Source organism: Anomaloglossus baeobatrachus, chromosome 7, assembly GCF_048569485.1.
Source record: "Anomaloglossus baeobatrachus isolate aAnoBae1 chromosome 7, aAnoBae1.hap1, whole genome shotgun sequence".
In the NCBI taxonomy this organism is placed as follows: Eukaryota; Metazoa; Chordata; class Amphibia; order Anura; family Aromobatidae; genus Anomaloglossus; species Anomaloglossus baeobatrachus.
Genome location: NC_134359.1, coordinates 225,911,005 through 225,934,578, shown reverse-complemented (window position 1 = coordinate 225,934,578; position 23,574 = coordinate 225,911,005). Strand labels below are relative to the sequence as shown.

General features: G+C 44.0%; 1 protein-coding gene across 1 annotated transcript in view; it reads left to right on the top strand.

Moving 5' to 3' along the window:
* The window catches only part of LOC142245308 (uncharacterized), a 452,975-nt gene extending 429,622 nt beyond the window's left edge, over window positions 1–23,353 (top strand). Inside the window, exons 71-74 of the mRNA XM_075317926.1 lie at window positions 839–948; window positions 6,846–6,968; window positions 11,864–12,005; window positions 23,096–23,353. Coding sequence (XP_075174041.1) covers window positions 839–948; window positions 6,846–6,968; window positions 11,864–12,005; window positions 23,096–23,100 — 380 coding nt within the window. The 3' untranslated portion in view covers window positions 23,101–23,353. The remainder of the gene's footprint in view (window positions 1–838; window positions 949–6,845; window positions 6,969–11,863; window positions 12,006–23,095) is intronic.
* Window positions 23,354–23,574: the final 221 nt, after the last annotated feature.

Sequence of the window (23,574 nt, the reverse complement as noted above, 5' to 3'; positions counted from 1 at the left end):
CTAGTTTATAGTGTCTCCCTCCTGGTATATACTGTCCCCCTTCTGGTACATACTGTCTCCCTCCTGGTATATACTGTCCCCTTCCTGGTAAATTTGTCTAATGCAAAAAACAACAACATTGTACTCAGCCTCCCTGGCTCCCACATCACTCAGCGTCCTCCTGTGTAGCCAGGGCACAGTAGGGCCGGCAGATTTCATTGGCATTGGTGCTATTGCAATTAATTATATTATTGTCATGTGCAGCCCTCAGTCACTGGGACACAGATGAAAGCTGCCAGCGTCTGTTTGGCTGGCAGCGTGTATCGCAGTACAGAGACCCAACGGTTCTCTGCACCACGATGCATTTCAGCTGGATGTGAAGCCTTGGAAGCACATCCAGCTGAAGCAGGGGCTGGGGCTGGCGAGCCTCCTGCACCCCCAGGGACGGTCATGGTTGGGATCCCTGCGACTACGATCATTCCACCCCGAAATGAAACTTCGAATGAAATATCATAAGTTAAAGATGTTATTTTCTTTCTTCAGGAGCACACTGCTCCCCATCCTTTTGACTTCCTGTCTGTTGGGGGAGAAGCACTCCTAAGACTTCACAGTTCACACCAGCTACACAGTTCTTCTACTGATCTGTACTGTGTGCCATCTACTACTACAACTACATTTTTGTGACAGCCTAAAAAAAGGCAGAAACTGCAGAACATAAAGTCAGAAAGAGCACAAAGTGACTCATCTGCTTCATTAAAGACAATGAAATGCTGTCAGACGCCCTGACTGAGCAACTGACATGTGGCTAAAACGTGATGTGAACCCGGCCTTACGTGATCTGATTATTTTGTTATTATAGGAGTCTCTGTTGGACTTTTTGGCACCAATGACAATGAAGCTGGGAATGATCTCCTGCTTCCGGACCACACTCGTGCAAACAGCACACACGACTTTTCACTGAAATGGCAGGTAATTATCCATTCTGTGTTGATCTTTGATCTTCATTACTTTTATTTAATGTAACATAATTAATATAATATATAAAAATACATTTCAATCACTGTCATTTTGGTATGTGTTAGCAGTATTAAAGGGGGTTGTCCACTACTTGTACAACCCCTTCTTATTCCCCATGTCTGCACTCGATAAAATAAAAAAGCTCATACTCACCTCCACTGCCGGCACCATTCCAGCAGTGCCGGCATAATGTTTCCTTGGGTTCACGTGAGTTTGTTATGCCCAATCAATGCCGACTTCACTGTCCCTGCCTTTAGAGGTATAAATAATCAACAAAAAGTGAGAACTGTGGCTGGCAGCTCACTTTCTGTTGATTACTCATACTTCCAAAGACGGGGACAGTGAAGACAGCGGTGATTGAGTCAAAAGAGAGAAAGTGCTGGCACCAATGAAACGATGCCAGCATGGGAGGTGAGTAAAATCTTTTTATTTTAATGTGGGCAAACATAGGGGATGGAAAGGGGTTGCCCAAGTAGTGGACTACCCCTTTAATTCTCTCATCGGTTTTCACTAACTTATCTGTAGAAGCTAGCAAAAACGCTCTCCTAGCTTTTCGTTTGACATTTTATGCAAATGTTTAAAAAATCAAATATATAATTATTTTTTGAGACATCAAACTAATAATAACTACTTTTGTGGACTGAAACAGTATTCATTTATATGAAAATAAAACATCATTTTGAAATAATACAATTAATTATATGCCTCTCCAGATTGATGGTAATGGTTCTTAATTCTGTAGTGATGATGATGAATTATGTAATTGTGAATAGGTGACTGTTTACTGATCCCTAACAGACACCATACATTACATTGATGGCACTAGTCTAGAGGGGTGTATTGAGCAGGCTCAGAGACTGAGCCCGCCCCATTCCCATGGGATGATGGCTGTATTAAACAGCCATCATCTGACTCTAAAGGGGGCTTTACACGCTACAATATCGTTAATGTTTGGTCGCCGGGGTCAAGTTGTTAGTGACGCACATCCGGCGTCATTAACGATATCGCAGCGTGTAATACTTACCAGCGACCTTAGGCGACCTCAAAAATGGTGAAAATCGTTCACCATGGAGAGGTCGTCCCAAAGTAAAAAATCGGTAAGGGTTGTTTAGCGTTGTGGTTCATCGCTCATGCGGCAGCACACATCGCTATGTGTGACACCGCATGAGCGAGGACCGTCTCCTTACCTGCCGCCGGCCCCAATGAGGAAGGAAGGAGGTGGGCGGGATGTTACGTCCTGCTCATCTCCGCCCCTCTGCTTTGATTGGCCGGCCGCTTAGTGACGTTGCGGTGACGTCGCTGTGATGCCGAACGTCCCTCCCCCTTGAAGGAGGGATTGTTCGGCTGTCACAGCGACGCCGTCGACCAGGTAAGTATGTGTGACGCTGCGTAGCGATAATGTTCGCTACGGCAGCGATCACAAACAATCGCATGCGCGACGGGGGCGGGTACTTACATGGTCGCTATCGCTAGAAATTGCTAGCGATATCGCTACCGTGTAAAGCCCCCTTAACAGCCCGGGATCTGACCTCTGCCTGCTGGTGTTAACCAGTTAAATGCTGCGGTGAATCTCTGACAGCAGCATATAAAGTGTGCGAATGGGTGTACACGCGGTTCAATGTCCACATTGTCTTCCGCCCTGCGATACAATCAAGAGGTGCTAATAGGTTGCTATGACCGTCAGGGGTTTGCTGAAGACCCCCTGTGTATAAATTATAAAATAGTAACACAATCAAAAGATTTTTTTATTACCGAGTTCAGATGTTTTTATTTTACCATTACCATAAAAATGAGTTTTGTATAACCGTAACACTGTTCTACATATTTTCAAAATTTGTCAAGTTCAGTTATGATATAAGCCATTTCTTAATGATTTTGACCTCTGGAATTCAAATCCGACAGTGAAAAATTTTAGCTGGTTCTTGTTTCTATGATATCAGAATTTTCCTTTTACTGCTACATAGAATTAGCGCATAAATTTTTCAGTACGTTAAAACATTATTATTTTTGCAAATATAAAGATGCAGAATATTCTGTTATGACTATTTTCTGCCATTTATTTAGAGGAAATTAAGAACAGTTCAAATAACTAAAACATACTGTAACTAAATACTATTGCAAATTATAAACTGTTACAGAAATTGCACTATAAAATTTGATCCTCATTCAGCTTCTGCATTTCTGGTCATGCTCAGTGTGCCTCTCTGAAGCTGAGACACATACAGTTAGGTCCAGAAATATTTGGACAGTGACACAAGTTTTGTTATTTTAGCTGTTTACAAAAACATGTTCAGAAATACAATTATATATATAATATGGGCTGAAAGTGCACACTCCCAGCTGCAATATGAGAGTTTTCACATCCAAATCGGAGAAAGGGTTTAGGAATCATAGCTCTGTAATGCATAGCCTCCTCTTTTTCAAGGGACCAAAAGTAATTGGACAAGGGACTCTAAGGGCTGCAATTAACTCTGAAGGTGTCTCCCTCGTTAACCTGTAATCAATGAAGTAGTTAAAAGGTCTGGGGTTGATTACAGGTGTGTGGTTTTGCATTTGGAAGCTGTTGCTGTGACCAGACAACATGCAGTCTAAGGAACTCTCAATTGAGGTGAAGCAGAACATCCTGAGGCTGAAAAAAAAGAAAAAATCCATCAGAGAGATAGCAGACATGCTTGGAGTAGCAAAATCAACAGTCGGGTACATTCTGAGAAAAAAGGAATTGACTGGTGAGCTTGGGAACTCAAAAAGGCCTGGGCGTCCACGGATGACAACAGTGGTGGATGATCGCTGCATACTTTCTTTGGTGAAGAAGAACCCATTCACAACATCAACTGAAGTCCAGAACACTCTCAGTGAAGTAGGTGTATCTGTCTCTAAGTCAACAGTAAAGAGAAGACTCCATGAAAGTAAATACAAAGGGTTCACATCTAGATGCAAACTATTCATCAATTCCAAAAATAGACAGGCCAGAGTTAAATTTGCTGAAAAACACCTCATGAAGCCAGCTCAGTTCTGGAAAAGTATTCTATGGACAGATGAGACAAAGATCAACCTGTACCAGAATGATGGGAAGAAAAAAGTTTGGAGAAGAAAGGGAACGGCACATGATCCAAGGCACACCACATCCTCTGTAAAACATGGTGGAGGCAACGTGATGGCATGGGCATGCATGGCTTTCAATGGCACTGGGTCACTTGTGTTTATTGATGACATAACAGTAGACAAGAGTAGCCGGATGAATTCTGAAGTGTACCGGGATATACTTTCAGCCCAGATTCAGCCAAATGCCGCAAAGTTGATTGGACGGCGCTTCATAGTACAGATGGACCATGACCCCAAGCATACAGCCAAAGCTACCCAGGAGTTCATGAGTGCAAAAAAGTGGAAAATTCTGCAATGGCCAAGTCAATCACCAGATCTTAACCCAATTGAGCATGCATTTCACTTGCTCAAATCCAGACTTAAGACGGAAAGACCCACAAACAAGCAAGACCTGAAGGCTGCGGCTGTAAAGGCCTGGCAAAGCATTAAGAAGGAGGAAACCCAGCGTTTGGTGATGTCCATGGGTTCCAGACTTAAGGCAGTGATTGCCTCCAAAGGATTCGCAACAAAATATTGAAAATAAAAATATTTTGTTTGGGTTTGGTTTATTTGTCCAATTACTTTTGACCTCCTAAAATGTGGAGTGTTTCTAAAGAAATGTGTACAATTCCTACAATTTCTATCAGATATTTTTGTTCAAACCTTCAAATTAAACGTTACAATCTGCACTTGAATTCTGTTGTAGAGATTTCATTTCAAATCCAATGTGGTGGCATGCAGAGCCCAACTCGCGAAAATTGTGTCACTGTCCAAATATTTCTGGACCTAACTGTACACCAGACTTCAGATGAGAATCAATGTGAGTGAACACAGCCACGCGCATGCGCAAAATCATGTTATCACACTCACAGGGGTGTGATAATATGGAAAGAGGGCAAACTAGTCAGGGAAAATAACGCCTTATTGACTAGTCAAGGCCTAATTAGAATAGGAACAGCGCACTTTATAAATCCTTTTTAAACATTGATTTTAGTGAATAACATTATATAGGGCTGATTAGGCAGGGAATTTTGAAATACAGATGTGAATGCTGTTGGAGGGCAGAGGAGACTGGACAGGTTACCTTGAAATGCACATATACTGCCCTTCTACCCTCCCCCGCATTCATCATAAGGCCCTGAAGCCCCTCTTCCACCCTCTTCTGATCCCAATCCTCCCCCTCCTTATTGTCTCCTCCTCAGTCTAGCAGTGTAGTTTAAAAATAAATCACCGCTCACCTCTCTGTACTGCCGCACCGTGAGCCCCCACCGCACCACTTCTCACCCTGCCGCGTACTTTTCAAATGACACAGGTGTGCGCGGATGTTACCAAGGTGCGCGCGCCTGTGTCACACAGAAAGTGAGGCAGGGAGGGAGCACCGGACAGGGAGCACAGGACAGAATACTGAGTTCTTTTGCCTGCACTGTGTGGAACTGCGGGATCGCTCCCTGTCCGGCACTCTGCATGTGATGAATACAATCTGGCCAGGGGCTCCCCGGAGCCTTGAGCTACGGACAACAGACCAGATTGCCCTTATTATTGATCGGCGAGCAAGGGGCCCCTTGAACTTCCAGGCCCTGGTGCAGCTGCATCGACGGTATGTCCGCCACTGATGTAATAGACTCGCTACTAACAATGGAATCATGGTAATGAAATATTAGACACAATTTTTCTATAAGTTTGTATGAAATGTGTCATAAGTAATTACAGCTCCTCTTGAAAATTAGAGCCAATCAGCAAATGTAAAGCCTGCTTTACACCTTTCAATTTCGCATATGATATCGTATGCGATGTGACCCGCCCCCATCGTATGTGCGGCACGTTCAATTTGTTGACCATGCCGCACAATTGATTAAAAGCTGTCACACCTACTTACCCGTCCATACGACCTCGCTGTGGGCGGCGAACATCTACTTCCTGGAGTGGGAGGGACGTTCGGCGTCACAGCGACGTCACGAGGCAGCCGGCCAATAGAAGCGGAGGGGCGGAGATGAGCGGGACGTAAACATCCCGCCCACCTCCTTCCTTCCGCATTGTCGGCGGGAGCCGCGGACGGAGGTAAGCTGTCATTCAATGTTCCCGGGGTGTCACACACTGCGATGTGTGCTGCCCCGGGAACATTGCACAACCGCACGTTCAGTTTATGAGAAATGAACGACGTGCATGCGATGAACGGATTTTCGTTCAATCGCAATTGCACGGAGGTTTACACGCTACAATCATACTTACAATGCCGGATGTGCGTCACTTACGATGTGACCCCGCCGACACATCATAAGATTTATTGTAGCGTGTAAAGCGCCCTTAAGCATGATATTTGTATTCAGCAGCACAAAATTCGTTAAGTTCAACGGTTTTCATCTCTGAACCAGTTTGGCTTTAGAACAATGTAACTGTACTGACCTGGAGAACCATATTTCTGGGTCGCTATTACCACATAGTGTACTTGTTAAAAATGAGACCCAAAAAACAATGTCGGAATTGAGATTTTTTTGTCTCAATTTTACCATACTTAGAACTTAAAATTTTCCAGTACATTGTGTGGCACAAAAAATGGGATCAACTCATTGCACTAAAAATCAAGTCCTCCTATTGCTATATCAATGCAAAAATAAAAAAAGTTCTGGATCATGGAAAAAGGAGAGGAAAAAATGAAAAATGGACGCATCTGGAACAGGTTAAAATAATCTGCCAAAGTCATAGACAGTTTCTTATTGTAAAACATTACAACACATGATGATTTATTTACTCTTTTACACTTTCCACAGGTTGACAATCAGTGTAGTTCTGGAAGAAAAAAGGTGAAGGCCTGTACTACTGCACCTCATCAGAAGCTATGCAAAGTTCTCTTCCAAGGACGGCAATCTGTGCTCAGGAATTGCTTCAGAGTTGTAAGATCTTAAACACTTTTCTTAGAAAATATTGTTTATGATGTGTTTAGCTATGTGCAGATGCAAGATTACAGATCTGTTAGAAGACTCAAAAAATGTGTGACTGTAAAGGGGCTTTTACACGCTGTGACATCGCTAACAATATATCGTCGGGGTCATGGTGTTTGTGACGCACATCCGGCGTCGTTAGTGACATTGCAGTGTGTGACAGCTAGGAGCGACGATCAACGATCGCAAAAACGGCAAAAATCGTTGATCGTTGACACGTCACTCCTTTTCATAATATCATTGGTAGTGCATGCCGCTGGTTGTTCGTCATTCCTGCGGCACCACACATCGCTGTGTATGACACCGCAGGAACGACGAACATCATCCTACCTGCGTCCTCCAGAAAAAAAGGAAGGAAGGAGGTGGGCGGCATATTCCAGCCGCTCATCTCCTAACCTCCTCTTCTATTGGACGGCCGTTTTGTGACACCGCTGTGACATCGCTGTGACGCCGAACGCACCTCATCCTTGAAGGAGGGATTGTTCGGCAGCAACAGCGACATCACTGAACAGGCATGTGCGTGTGACGCTGCCGTAGCGATAATGTTCGCTACGGCAGCAATCACCAAATATTGCACGAACGACGGGGATGGGTGCTATCGCTCGCAACATCGCTAGCAATCGCTAGCGATGTCGCAGCGTGTAAAGCCCCCTTAAAGGTTGAGAGTGCTGATATACCTTAAAGCGTCTGACCAGCAGGCATTTCTCTTGACTTCCCTATAAGCATGAAAGTTCTACAATAGTGGCGTAAGACACTGCCATACTCATATCTCAAGCAATAATGTTGTCTGACAATTTGTCGGCGATAGTTAGAAGGCCTCTATACCTATTAGATGGTTGGCCGATCACATTGTATTTAGTGGATTCTGCTGAGTAATATATATAGGGGGACTTATTCCCCACTTCAGTTATTCAGGAAAGTGACCCTTTATTTCTATAGTCCTCAAATTGTTGACACTATATATGATGGTTCCACCTACACATTAGCTTTAAAACAAACCTCTTATCTTGGAAAACACTATATTTACCTGCAGATATAGGGTTTAATACCTGGTAAATAGCATTACAATGCTGTCAGGCTGACAAATTCAAATTGCAGCTTCTGGGAGAAAATGAACTTATGTCCTCCTGGGAGCCGCCATCTTTCAGTAATGAGAACGAAAATGGAGCGACTGCAATCATCACCACTTATTATACTGTAGTAAGCACACCCTGGCACTTTCATTGACAACTCGATCTGTTAGGGGTACTTTGCACACTACGACATCGCAAGCCGATGCTGCGATGCCAAGCGCGATAGTCCCTGCCCCGTTGCAGCTGCGATATCATTGTGATAGCTGCCGTAGCGAAAATTATCGCTACGGCAGCTTCACATGCACTCACCTGCACTGCGATGTCGCTCTGGCCGGCGAACCGCCTCCTTATTAAGGGGGCGGGTCGTGCGGCGTCACTGCGACGTCACACGGCAGGCTGCCAATAGGAGCGGAGGCGCGGAGATGAGCAGGATGTAAACATCCCGCCCACCTCCTTCCTTCCGCATATCCTACGGGAGCCGCGGTGACGCCGGTAGGAGATATTCCTCACTCCTGCGGCTTCACACACAGCGATGGAACGCTGGACGCTGAACGAGGAACAACATCGGACCGTCGCGTCAGCGTAATTATGGAATTCACCGACGCTACACCGATGATACGATTACGACGCTTTTGCGCTCGTTAATCGTATCGTCTAGGATTTACACACTACGATGTCGAGAGCGACGCAGGAAGTGCGTCACTTTCGACATGACCCCACCGACATCGCACCTGCGATGTCGTAGTGTGCAAAGTACCCCTTAGACACTTCATGCCAATACTTGAATGATATACAAATAACACATGTGTATTAATGATATTATATTATGATATTGAGTTCAGAAGGAACTCAAGAGGGGTTGTAACAAACAGAGTGATAGGAGAGAATATGTTTTGCTTTTTTTTTTTGTCAATACTCATATAGATTGTGATTAGATAAGATGGAGAAAAATTGCTTCTCAGCAAAAGAAAGCAGAGGAGTGGAAAGTCAGTGTCCAGAAAGGTCTAGTCACTGGGGAGGGGGAGGCTCAAAGGTGAGGTTATGTGGAAATGCAGTTAGCACCAGGAATATAAATATTTCATATAAGTGCAAATATTGTTCTAAAAGTTTTGTGTGGGGTTATTTCTTTTCAGTATGTCTTGTAAATTGGAGATGAATTAAACGAAAGTCCCCATAAATCCTGATAGTTCCGAGGATCCCATATAATTTAATACCAAGGTTTATTTCATCAGGACCAGCCCTTTTAGGCATGTGAATACTGTATAATAAAGAGGCGTTTTTCTGCTTGGGAATCCCCACTACAATCTCTAGGTCTGACTTGTCTATGTACAGTGCCTTGATAAAGTATTCATACCATAACTTTTCCACATTTTTTCACGTTACATCCACAAACTAATGTATTTTATTGGGATTTTATGTGATATATCAACACAAAGTATCAAGTGAAGTGATTTTCTTAAACATTTTAGAAATATAAATTTAAAACTAGTGACGAGCATTTTGTATTCAGCTCCTGTACTCAGATAACCCTATATAAAATTCCGAGTGACTAATTGCCTCCAGAAGTCATCTAATTAGGACATTGAGTGCACCTGCAGGTGATTTATTCTCAGTATAACTACAGCTGTACTGTGAAGGCCTCAGATGTTTGTTTGAGAACATTAGTGATAAAACGGTATCATGAAAACCAAGGAACATGTGAAGCCCCACAGGTGCGGTGTAGCGGTGCATTACCTTTAGGGACACCACGTGATGGGAAGGTTCTGGTCACAGCTAGGGAACCTTCTTGGGATTGTCCTGACGCCACTCTCAGAATTGCGGTCAATGGGGACCGCCACTGCAGATTAAGGGATGCCTGAGGCTGATGGTGGGTGCAGTCAGTTTTAATAGCCTCCTGAGAGTGAGGCAAGCCCCAGGGCCCTGTGTAGGTGTATGGAACCACAAGTCGCAGAATGACTCACACGCACAAGCAGAATGTCTTTCAGGGGTTTTACTCACTGATGGTGGCAGGGTGAGTAACCCGGGCGTAGCTGGGATGAACCAGGCTAGAACTAGGTGTCCTTCCGGCTGACTAGTGAGGGTGGCTACTGACTCGCCTTCCTTAGCCCTTTGGTGGTTTGTGGTAACCCCGACTTGCAGTCCATACGGGTGTCACCCAGGGAAGTTGCTGCTCCCCTCGTTTCGGCCCGTTTGCTTCTAGCCTGGACCAGGTCACTCCGGCTGCTTGCCTCCTGTGAGCTATGGGCCCTCACTTTGCTACGTGGCTGCGGACTCTGTGGTGTTGTCTTGGGGGTTTGAAGTGCCCCCTCAGGCAGGTTTGGCAGAAGAAAGGTGGATCTATCTCTGCACTGGGACCTGTTACCCGGTTGGGCCTGGTTACTCCCTGGCAGTCCCCTTACTTTGCCACCCCGTTGCTCTATCTAGATTTGGGTGGATTTCGGGCGGAACTACCAGGTGACCGGTCTCCCCCGTCAGTAGTCACTGCGCGGATGCTGTTAGACTGCCACAGCTCCAGGGTCTACTTCTGCTCTCCCTGAGCTGCGCACTAAACCGGCTCACTCATGGGACCTGCCCATCTGCTCTCTCCGCTGTCTTCTCACTAACTCCCTAACTCCTCCTCCTTTCTTCCTTTCTACCACACCCCTTGAGTGGACATGGAGGCCACGCCCCCTCCTGGAAGCTCTCAGGAGTCCTCCCAAAGGTACATGTGTGAGACCTGATTACTATGCGCCTGTGTAGTCACACCTCAGTCAGCCTTCTGGATTACCTGTATTGCACTGCCCCCAGCATAGGTGCAGTACTCAGTGGTGCCTGACCAGGTCAGGGGCGCCACAAACACACAAGACAGGTCAGGGATAAAGTTGTTGAAAAGAGTAAAGCAGGGTTAGTTTATAAAAAAAAAAAAAAAATAGCCCAAGCTCTGAGCATCTCATGGGTCACTGTTCAATCTATCATCTAAACATAGAACGAGTATTACACAACTGCAAACTTACCAAGACATGGCCGTCCACCTAAACTGACATCCCAAGCAAGGAGAGCACTAATTAGAGAAGCAGCCAAGAGGCCCGTGGTCACTCTAGAGGAGCTGCAGAGATCACAGCTCAGGTGGGGGAATCTGTCCAAATGACAATTATTAGTTGTATACTCCCCAAATGTGGCATTAATGGAGGAGTGGCAAGAAGAAAGAGATTTTTGAAAGCTCTTCATCCAATCTCACTGAGCTACAGCTATTTTGCAAAAAATAATAGGCACATATTTTAGCCTCTAGATGTGCAAAGCTGGTAGAGACAAACCCCAAAGACTTCAGCAGTAATTGCAGCAAAAGGTGGTGCTACAAAGGATTGCCTACAGTGGGCTAAATACAAATCCACGTCACAATTTTCAGGTTTATATTTCTAAAATATTTAAAAAAACATGTATCATTTCTCTTACACTTCACAAATACTTGCTGCTTGGTGTTGATATGCCACATAAAATCCCAATAAAATATATTTAAGTTTGTAGGTGTAACATGATAAAATGTGGAAAAGTTCATGGGATGTGAATACTATTTTAAAGCAATGTAAATATGTGTAACACTTCTTTTGAATAGTTAACATGCAACACCTGTACTGTACAGGGTAAATGTATGGTTGGCCACAACTTTAGAAGACAAGTCTAGCTTTAGTTTTATACTTGGGTGTCATAATAAATAAGACAATTCCTTTTATTTTCATGTCATCTTAAAATCCATGCATCACACACCCATCACTGTGTTTCATTATGTATCTTCAGGTTCCACCCGCTCCATTTTATAGAATGTGTGTAGAAGACATTTGTGATTCAAACGAGATTAAACCCATCTGTAACTTGGCGGCTGCTTATGTCCATTTATGCAACAGAAACTTCGTTCCTATAGAAATACCTTCCCAATGCGGTGAGTATATTGAACCACACCAAAAATTTGAGACTATACATAAGTATTGTCCACTTAATTTCTGGATGCAGGTTTATGAGAGAGGGGGCAAAGAATAACACAACCCTAAAAACGCATTATTTTGTCAATAAAGCATTACGTTCACAATGGTAGAATCATTTTTAGGGGGGCACTTTTCTGAAAACAAATGCATGTCTAAGAAAAGTGGATGGATAAATATAGAAAATTACAGGAAAATCCTGCAACTTGGTAGATTTATGTTCCAGACAGATCAACTTAAAGGGAACCTGTCCGATGCAATTGTGGCGCCCATGAGGCTTCAGTCGCCACTGAGGTACTGCATCTCAGCCAGAGGTGTGGTGCCCCATCCTGGGTAAGGAAGAGGTCATCCACTGGTATGCTCACAGAACACACAACACTCTCAATAAGCAGTTCCCCACCGGGTCAGGGTTAAGGCTTGGTGCCACTAAACCTATGTATAGCCACCACTGCTGGTGGTACCTCCCCCCCTAATCCGACCTAGCCTGGGGGTGGAATCTAGTTAGTGGGAGCACACTGTAATGAGTGAGACAGTTGGAAGGAGCAGTGGAGCAGTGAAGACCTGTGGTATGGAGCTGGTGCAGCTCGACCCAGGCACAAGACAGAAGGGGTCCTAGAGTCCACGGGAAAGTGCACCATACACCCATGGTCTCATTCCACATATGACATATTGGAGTGGAGGGACTCACGCCGGGGTCACGGAACCAGGTCTTGCCATCGCAGCATCCCAGAAACACAACTGCGGCCCATTAACGAGTGCCCCACGGCCCCGGTGCAGGTGTGTCACAATATGCACCCAAAACCATGAGCAATTCTGGGTGCATATTGCTAATCTCTGCCTACCTGTTCCTGTATCTAGTAGCATAGATATAGTAAAGAGATCTTTAGAGAAAGTATTTCTAAAGATCCTTTATGATGTGCTAATGAGTGCAGGGACTAGTCGTAAGGGCGTATGTGTCTGCTATCACCGCTGATCACAATGCCCTGCAGTAGTAATATCTCCAGATGCTGCAGAGTATGGTGGTTATCATCCACTATACTGCTACTTTTTGTGCTGTATCCTTCCAGATCATGCTGATCAGCACACTGCTCATTGTGACATTGCCACGTCCTTGATACACTGGACTAGTGTGGCTACACATGGTCTTCGGTTGTGAGGCTGGTTGGATGCACTATCAAATTCCCTGAAATGCCTTTGGAGATGGCTTAGGATATGTGCATACAATCACAACACGCTAAGTCCTGGATGCAGCGTGTCTTTTCCTGCAGGGCGGCGAGTGTTTTTTGCAGGAGACCGCAGCTTCATGTGCTCACGATCAGGGTTTGGCCGCTGTGGACTTTTGCTCTATTCTCCCCACAGAGAACACTCATGCTCTGCAGCAAAAATTGACATGTTGCAACTCGGAAAGAAGCATAGTGGGCATGTGATTTCTATAGATCCCATCCACCCTGCTTCTACTTTACAACCTAGCGTTTTAGACACAGGGAAAACACACTCTGCTGCAAACACTGATCATGTGCAATCGCCCTTATACTAGAGAAATGAACATTCAATTCATGGGATACAGCTCTGGTGGACATCAATGCCAATTGCACGCTGCCTCGAAAACTTGTGACATCTGTAGCATTGTGCTATGTTATAAAACTGCACATTTTGGAGTGGCCTTTTATTGTGGCCAGCCTAAGGCACACCTGTGCAATACTGTCCAATACTCATGCTGTCTAATCAGCGTCTTACCGCACCTTTGAGATGGATTGATTATCTCCGCAAAGGATGTGTTCACTAACACCGATTTAGACAAATTTGTGAACAATATGGGAGAGAAAAGGTCCCTTTGTGTACATAGAAAAAGTCATATCTTTGAGTTCAGCTGATGAAAAATGGGAGCAAAAGTATAGCTAACAGTATAATATTGAGGAGGAAACCAGGTGATCCAGCTCTACTGGGGCAATGTCCGGCATTTTCACTCCAAGAAAAAATGTCCAGCTTCCGGAGTATTAGTAAAACTGCTGCAATTTTATTTAAGGACGTGAAAATTGACACAATGACAAAAATAGGGAGCCCATATGTGGCATAAGGCTACGCGTTTCGAACGCTGCTTGCGTTCTTTGTCAAGCCTAAGTGAATAGATCTTGCTCACAAGTATTTAAACTCACTCCTACCAATGGGAGGAGTGTGCTTAATCAGAAAACACATGTGCCAACATGGGGTAGATAACATACAAAACAACAATACAAAAATTCAACAATAAAAAATATATAAATATCTTTTATATATATATACATACACATACACAAAAAAGAAGAATTTGTAATATTAAAATTCCACATAAAAAAAAAAAAATTTTTTCTATTTTTTTATTTTTTCTATCATCCGAAATGTACATGTGAACATTATCTACCAAGAATTAATAAGATTTAATAATGAAACATGACATCTCGTCTCAGATTAAGACCATTAGGTATTCTAGTTCCCAAATGAAATATCCAAAATGCCTCACGTGTGAGAACCTGATGTTGGATATCACCACCACGAGGAGAGATTTTAACTTTTTCTAAACCAAAAATACGCAGGGAATTAGTATTGCAATTGTGATGTGAAATGAAATGTCTGGATGCCGATGAGAGATTTCTGGTTGGAATAACAGTACCCTTAGAATTATAAATATCCCGGATGTGTTCATTAAAACGCACCTTGAGTTTTCTCACTGTACAGCCAATATAAAGTAAATTACAGCTGGTGCACTTAATGCAGTAAACCACATTAGTGGTATTACAATTAATGTACCTCAAAATGGAATATGTGGCAGTCTCACCAGCATTTGAAAATGAGCTACAAGGTAAGGCAAATTCACTGGGCAACATTCTTTCACCTAGTTTTTTTGTAAAAAATAAACTTGTTTCCACCTGGCTTGAACACAAGGGATTTTTTAGGTGCGGCACCTCACGCTGCCGCACATGTGAATTTGCCTTACCTTGTAGCTCATTTTCAAATACTGGTGAGACTGCTACATATTCCATTTTGAGGTACATTAATTGTAATACCACCAGTGAGAAAACTCAAGGTGCGTTTTAATGAACACATCCGGGATATTTATAATTCTAAGGGTACTGTTATTCCAACCAGAAATCTCTCATCGGCATCCAGACATTTCATTTCACATCACAATTGCAATACTAATTCCCTGCGTATTTTTGGTTTAGAAAAAGTTAAAATCTCTCCTCGTGGTGGTGATATCCAACATCAGGTTCTCACACGTGAGGCTTTTTGGATATTTCATTTGGGAACTAGAATACCTAATGGTCTTAATCTGAGACGAGATGTCATGTTTCATTATTAAATCTTATTAAATCTTGGTAGATAATGTTCACATGTACATTTCGGATGATAGAAAAAATAAAAAAAGAAAAATTTTTTTTTTTTTTTTATGTGGAATTTTAATATTACAAATTCTTCTTTTTTGCGTATGTGTATGTATATATATATATATAAAAGAGATTTATATATTTTTTATTGTTGAATTTTTGTATTGTTGTTTTGTATGTTATCTACCCCATGTTGGCACATGTGTTTTCTGATTAAGCACACTCCTCCCATTGGTAGGAGTGAGTTTAAATACTTGTGAGCAAGATCTATTCACTGAGGGTATGTGCGCACGTTGCTTTTTACCTGCTTTTTACCTGCTTTTTTGCTGCTTTTTCTTCTGCGCTGTTTAATGCCAAAATGGATGTGTTCTTCTATTCAAGCAAAGTCTATGGGAATTTGGGTTTCTTGTTCACACTATGTTGTTCAAAATGCTGCCTTTTTGAGGCAGAACTTTGGTCAAAAACTCAGCTTTTCAAAGAAGCAACATGTCAATTGTTTTTGCCATTTGGGTTTTGCACTGCAAAGCTGAGTTTTTGACCAAAGTTCTGCCACAAAAAGGCAGGATTTTGAACAACATAGTGTGAACAAGAAACCCAAATTCCCATAGACTTTGCTTGAATAGAAGAACACATCCATTTTGGCATTAAACAGCGCAGAAGAAAAAGCAGCAAAAAAGCAGGTAAAAAGCAGGTAAAAAGCAACGTGCGCACATACCCTTAGGCTTGACAAAGAACGCAGGCAGCGTTCGAAACGTATAATATTGAGGATGCTTTGATCGCTGTTTTGTTGCTAGAGCTCCATTTCTGACATCGAGGTCATTTGCTATGCTATAAAAACATAATGGCCTTCCCACAGTTTGTTTTTCCTCTAAGCTGCGCAGCATTTACTGAAAGCAATAGAGTGAAATACATATCAGCGCCAACGACTGTAGTGATGGAATGGCCATTTCATTGTGCTGTGGTAATGTGTCTGCCCTCCGCGCGGCTCATTACTAATGTGCACTGCTGGCTTTCTGGTTGGATGATAATAAAATGAAATCCAATTTACTGCCATCTCTAATCTATAGCTCCATGTTGTCATAAGATTAATCGTTCGGGGATCAGTTTGTTGTCTGAATTGTTAAGAACACTGCACAGTTTTAGATTATTGCTATTTGTAATTTTCTCTTGGGGCTGGTATCGCTGTTGGCCGAGTTGTAGATGTGAAATGTTGTTAAAATACAGAATGCACACAGCAAGAATACTGAACAGTTTGGTAAGAGAAGCAGCTAATGGAATCAGAAATTAAGGCTTTTTCCAGATGTGGCAGTTTTACTATGGATCTAGCAGTTAGGGGTACTTTACATGCTGCAACATCGCTACCGAAATATCGTCGGGGTCACGGTTGTTGTGACGCACATCCGGTGCCGGTAGCGACATTGCAATGTGTAAATCCTAGGAGCGACAACAAACGAGCGCAAAACAGTCAAAAATCGCTGATCTGTGTCACGTCGTTCATTTTCATGATGTCGCTCCAGCTGCAGGTATGATGTTGTTCGTCGTTCTTGCAGCACCACACATCGCTGTGTGTGAAGCCACAGGAACGACAAACATCTCCTTACCTTCGTCCACTGTCAATGCAGAAGGAAGAAGGTGGGCGGGATGTTACATCCCGCTCATCTCCGCCCCTCCGCTTCTATTGGCCGGCCGCTTAGTGACGACGTGGTGACGTCGCAGTGACGCCGAACGCACCTCCCCCTTGATGGAGGGATTTTTCGGCGGACACCGCGACGTCACCGACCAGGTATGTGCGTGTGATGCTGCCGCAGCGATTATGTTCGCTACGGCAGCAATCACAAGATATCGCATGTGCGACGGGGGCGGGTGCTATCGCGCTCGACATCGCTAGCCGATGCTAGCGATGTCGCAACGTGTAAAGTACCCCTTAGAGTGTGTGCCCACGATCAGGACTCACTGCGTTCAGAACGCAGCGAGTCCTGACCGGGGGGAGCCGCGCATCTTTTCCTCAGGAGAAAGCAGGAGAACGCAGCTGTCAGTACCCACGATCAGGGTTCCTTGCGCTGCAGTCTCCTGCTTGTGTTCTCCCTACAGAGGACGCAGGAACTCCACAGCAAAGAATTGACGCGCTGCGGTCTGGAAAGCCACGCCACAGGTCAGTGTTTGCTGCGGAAAAAACAAGCATAGTGGGCACAGGATTTCTAGAAACCCTGTCCACTATGCTTGGACTGTACAATGCAGCAGTTTGGATGTAGCTGACGTATGCTGCGTCCAAACCGCTGCAAATACTGATCATGGGCATGCACACTTAGGCGGGCTTTGCACGTTGTGACATCGCAAGCCGATGCTACGATATCGCACGCGATAGTCCCCGCCGCCGTCGCAGGTATGATATCTTGTGATAGCTGGCGTAGCGAAAATTATCGCTATGCCAGCTTCACATGCACTCACCTTCCCTGTGACGTCACTCTGGCCGGCGACCCGTCTCCTTCCTAAGGGGGCGGGTCGTGCGGCGTCATAACGACGTCACACAGCAGGTGGCCAATAGCGGCGGAGGGGCGGAGATGAGCAGGATGTAAACATCCCGCCCACCTCCTTCCTTCCGTAGAGCCGCCGGCAGCAGGTAAGGTGATGTTCCTCACTCCTGCGGCGTAACACACAGCGATGTGTGCTGCCAAGGAACGAGGAACAGCATCGTACCTGTCGCGGCAGCATAATTATGGAAAAGTCGGAGCCTGCACCGATGATACGATAACGGCGCTTTTGCGCTCGTTAATCGTATCATCTAGAAATTACACACAACGATGTCGAAAGTGACGCCGGATGTGCACCACTTTTGATTTGACCCCACCGACATTGCACGTGCGCCTCACAAGAGATGATAGTGCACAGCAATGTCAAAGCAACACTGCTCTGCACATGTTCAGTTTTGTCACTTCTTTCAACAGCTTCAGAATTCAGAGAAGAGGCGACATGTTCATTTTTCAGGCTTCTTGCGCTCGAAAACTGCCCACTTTCTAAATTTAAAGAGGACCCACCACCAGGATTTTCATATATAAACTAAAGCCAGTGCTATACTGGCGCTATCATGCTGATTCTATACATACCTTTAGTTATGAGATCGGATGTATAATTTCTGAAATACAGGCAAGTAAAGTTTGTGCAATAAACTGTTACTTGATTGATAATTGCTGCAGAATATCTAATAGGTGGATCAGGTTTGATAATTATTCCTGCCCCTGTCTGCTGCCTGTCCTTCCTTCCTCCTTCCTCCCTCCTTAATAACAGAGACAGGGGGAGATAGGACAGGCAGCAGACAGGGGCGGGAAGAAATAGCAAAAAACAACCCACCTATTAGATATTCTGCTATCAATCAAGTAACAGTGCATTTCACAAACTTTACTTGCCTAGTTTTCAGAAACTATACATCTGATCTCAGAACTAAAGATATGTATAGAATCAGCATGATAGCACCAGTATAGCACTGGCTTTAGTTTATATAGGAAAATCATGGTGGTTGGTCCACTTTAACAGTAAAGGGTGCTTTACACGCTGCGGCATCGCTAGTGATGTCGCTAGCGATCGCACCCGCCCCCGTCGTTTGTGCATCACGGGCAAATCTCTGCCAGTGGCGAACAATATCGGAGGTACGCGTGAAACATACTTACCTGCCTAATGACGTCGCTGTGGCCAGCGAACAACCTCTTTTCTATGGGGGCGGTTCGTGCGCCGTCACAACGACGTCACACAGCAGGCAACCAATAGAAGCGGAGGGGCGGAGAGCAGCCGCATGAAGGTCACTCCCACCTCGTTGCCGGAGGACACAGGTACGCTGTTGTTCGTCGTTCCTGGGGTGTCACACGTAACGATGTGTGCTGCCTCAGGAACAACGAACAACCTACGTCCCAGCAGATCAACGACATTTTGAACATGAACGACGTGTCAACGATCAATGATGTGGTGAGTATTTTGGATCGTTAGCGGTCACTCTTATGTGTCACACGCAACAACATCACTAACGAGGCCGGATGTGCGTCACGAATTCCGTGACCCCCAACGATATCTCGTTAGCGATATCGTTGCGTGTAAAGCGGTCTTTAGAGATGCTGCAAAATCGATGGTGCAGCTCCCTTTGGAAAACAACCGCTGTTGTCTTCCTGGAGTGCCTTATCCTTGGAAGACTCGGCAGCTTTGCCAGCGTTTAACAGACAAGACACCATGTGCACATGGCTTTAGTCTGCTATAATTCACCAAATAGAAATACAAGTCCACGTAGAATGATACAGTATATGGTAGAGGAAAAGTTAGGGGGAGGTGAGGGGAATGCTCACCAGACCATGTTGTGCATGTCACAAGCCCATCATATGCCCGTAGAGAACACAGCTGCTGCAGTCACCTTTGTAAAAGAATACCTGAAACAAAATGGAAGTTATGGGGGGGGGATTACCACTAGAGCACATGTACCAAATTAACCCCTTCCTGTACACGTAAATGAAAGTGTATGGGATGGGCTTAGGGCCGAGTCCACTCCATACAAAATGGTTACTGCCTTTGTTGTGCACAATCAAAAAGCTGTGGAGAGAAAAGCGCACATAGGGTCTTATCTGGCAAACAATGCAGGCTTAGAAAATGAAAACAGGTGCTCACCTATGGAAGTTGTGACAGGCACAACTCCTATGCATGCAGAAAATGGTCAAGCAGCAGCCCCGATATGCAACAGGGAATCATGAATGGATAAGAAAGTCGGGTTTAATACTGCGCTAAAACCATGAAGCCAAATGATGTGATGAATTCTTTGCTATATTTTCTTTATTTAGGCCAAGTCTACGCGTTTCAAAGGCATGTCCGCCTTCTTCATCAGGACAGAGGATCATGTTGTTTTTTCCTCTGTCCTGATGAAGAAGGCGGACATGCCTTTGAAACGCGTAGACTTGGCCTAAATAAAGAAAATATAGCAAAGAATTCATCACATCGTTTGGCTTCATGGTTTTAGCGCAGTATTAAACCTGACTTTCTTATCCATTCATGATTCTTTGTTGTGCACAGGCACTTACAGTATATCAGAAAAGCGAGTACACCCCTCACATTTTTGTAAATATATAATATTTTCATGGGACAACGCTGAAGATCTGACACTTTGATACAATGTAAAGTAGTTAGTGTACAGTTGTATAACAGTGTAAATTTGGTGTAAATAACCCAACACACAGTCATTAATGTCAAAACTGGTGGCAACAAAAGTGAGTGAAAATTACGAAATTGTGCCCAAACTGTCAATATTTTCTGTGGCCACCATTATTTTCTAGCACTGCCTTTAGTCTGTTGGGCATGGAGTTCACTAGAGCTTCACAGGAGCAGCTGAATCCTCTTCTATCCTTCATGACGTCATCATGGAGCTGGTGGGTTTTAGAGACCTTGCACTTCTCCACCTTCCGTTTGATAACGACCCAAAGATGGTCAATAGGATTTAGGTCTGGAGACATGCTTGGACAGTCTAGCACCTTTAGCATCAGTTTCTTTAGTAAGGCAGTGGTCGTCTGTCACTGGTGCCCAGGGAACACAGGATAACCTATGCTGGATCGAAGGCTGGAGCCCCTACGCTCACCCTCACACCCGGAGGTACCCTTGAAGGTAGGGAGGTCTGGGCCCCCAATCTGGCCCTGACTCCTGTCCTAGCCTTGATGAGGGGTGAGTCGTGTCCATAAACATCAACCTAACAACCAGACATGGACAGGGGAAAATGACAACTTGTACACACAGCACGCACACACAAAGGAGCCACTAAAAAAGCACAAGGGGAAACAACATAAAAGGGGGAAGAAAACAGACTACTGGTAAACTTTGATACCATACAACCAGCACACCATGAACTGCTGCAGCACACACCTAAGTTGCAGCCCCCAAAAAGCAGAAAAAAGAGAGGGCTTCTCCAGATCCTTTCTCCTCCTCGCCAAGATTCCAAATGAATGATATAACCGGCACCCTCTGCTGGAAGCAGAGGGTATATATAGGACCTGGGAGTGGTCCAAAACAGAAACACCTAACCAGGAGTCAGAAGCTGCAGAAAGGAAAACTGACTTAACCCTCGTCTCCCTAAAAGAAAGGGAATTCATTTTATTAACAGAGTCTCACATGGTAAAGTGAGACTCTGACCCAGAACCTGTCACTAAACTCTACAACAGAGAGACGACCGTGACATAATGATCCGGGTGTATTTGGGATCATTATGTTAGAATACTGCCCTGACTCCAAAGGAGGGGATCATGCTTTGCTTCAGTATGCCATGCCACATGTTGGCATTCATGGTTCCTTCAATGAGCTGAATCTTCCCACAGCCAGCAGCACTCATGCAGCCCCAAACCATGTCACTCAAACCACCATGCTTGACTGTAGGCAAAACAAACTTGTCTTTGTACTCATCACCTGGTTGCCATTACACACACTTGACACCATATGGACCAAATAAATATCTTGATCTCATCAGACCACAAAATATTGTTCCAATATTTCATGTCCTTAGTCTGCTTCTCTTCAGCTACCTTTTCTCATCTTTAGAGGAGGCTTCCTTCTGGGAGGACAGCCATGCAGACCAATTTGATGCAGTGTGCAGCATATGGCCTGATAACTGAAAGGCTACCCCTCCACCCCTTTAACCTCTGCAGCAATGCTGGCAGCACTCATATGTCTATTTTGAAAAGACAACCTCTGGATATGATACTGAGCACATGAACCTAACTTCTTTGGTCAACCATGGCGAGGTCTGTTCTGAGTGGAACCTGTCTTGTTAAACCGCTGTATGGTCTTGGCCACCGTGCTGCAGGTCAGTTTCAGGGTGTTAAAAATCTTCTTATAGCCTAGGCCATCTTCATGTAGATTTTTCTCAGATCCTCAGAGAATTGTTTGCCATAAAGTGCTATGTTGAATGTCCAGTGACCAGAATGACAGTGTATAAGCAATAACACCAAATTTAACATAGCTGCTCCCCATTCACACCTGAGGCCTTGTAACACTAATTAGTCACTTGACACTTGAAAGGGAAAATGGCTAATTGGGCACAATTTGACTATTTTCACTTAGGGTGTACTCACTTTTGATGCCAGTGGTTTAGACATTACTGGCTGTGTGTTATACAAGCTGTACACTGACTACATTGTATCAAAGTGTTATATCTTAAGTGTTGACCCATAAAACGATATAATAAAATATTTACAAAAATGTAAGGAGTGTACTCACTTATGTGATATACTGTAACAGCAGTGATCAGACATAGTTATAGGTATGTTCAAACAGAGTGTTTGGAGCAGAAAATCTCCAAAACCACAGGTTTTGATTGGAAAGTTGGAGAGTTTCTGTTCCAAAAAGTCCTGACTCCAGTGTGAACATAGCCTATGTGCCCCAATAATCCAGACAGGCAGGAATCAGAGCAACAATGTGTTTTGACTGTTTCCATAATAAGAAAACTGACATATATAGGACTTATTGCATTTAAAATTTTCTTAATTTTGTTATATCACAATATTGTCTTCTATGCTTTGCTGAAGGAATGATGTTCTACACTGCTCACATTCACATAGCTTTCGATACATTCTGGACGTGAATATATTGATGATTGTAATTCCAGCACAGCTATTAATAATTTGAAATAAAATATAGATCAGTCATTATTTGGATATTTTTTTTTCCTGCAGTGTGAAGCTATTCCCATTCGCAGGAGCTGAGGTGACGGACTCGTCCATGTCGTATAGTATCTGAGGAGTAATAACACACTAAGTGCTTATATGAGATCTTTGTAAAAAAATTGTATTCACCTAAGCAGATATTAACTAGTTGTACACTAAATCCAAAATGGTATAAAACTGAATATATGGAACATCTGACACATCTCCCCCTGTTCTGCTGTAAAGTAACACTATTTTATTTTTAATAAAAAATATTTTTGTTTCATATCTATACCTTGTTTTATTCTTCATTGCGCCATTTTTATGGAAACATTTTTATTGCTGTGACGCTAGGTACAAGGGAAGTACCAAGCGAGCTGCGAAAGGTAAGGGCAGGGGACCCCTGCATCTAGGGAAGTTGGTGATGGTGACCCCAAACCAAACCTACTATTGGACCCAGGGGTCCCAGATAGGTTCTGCACTTATGCGCCAAGCCGGATACCTGATCC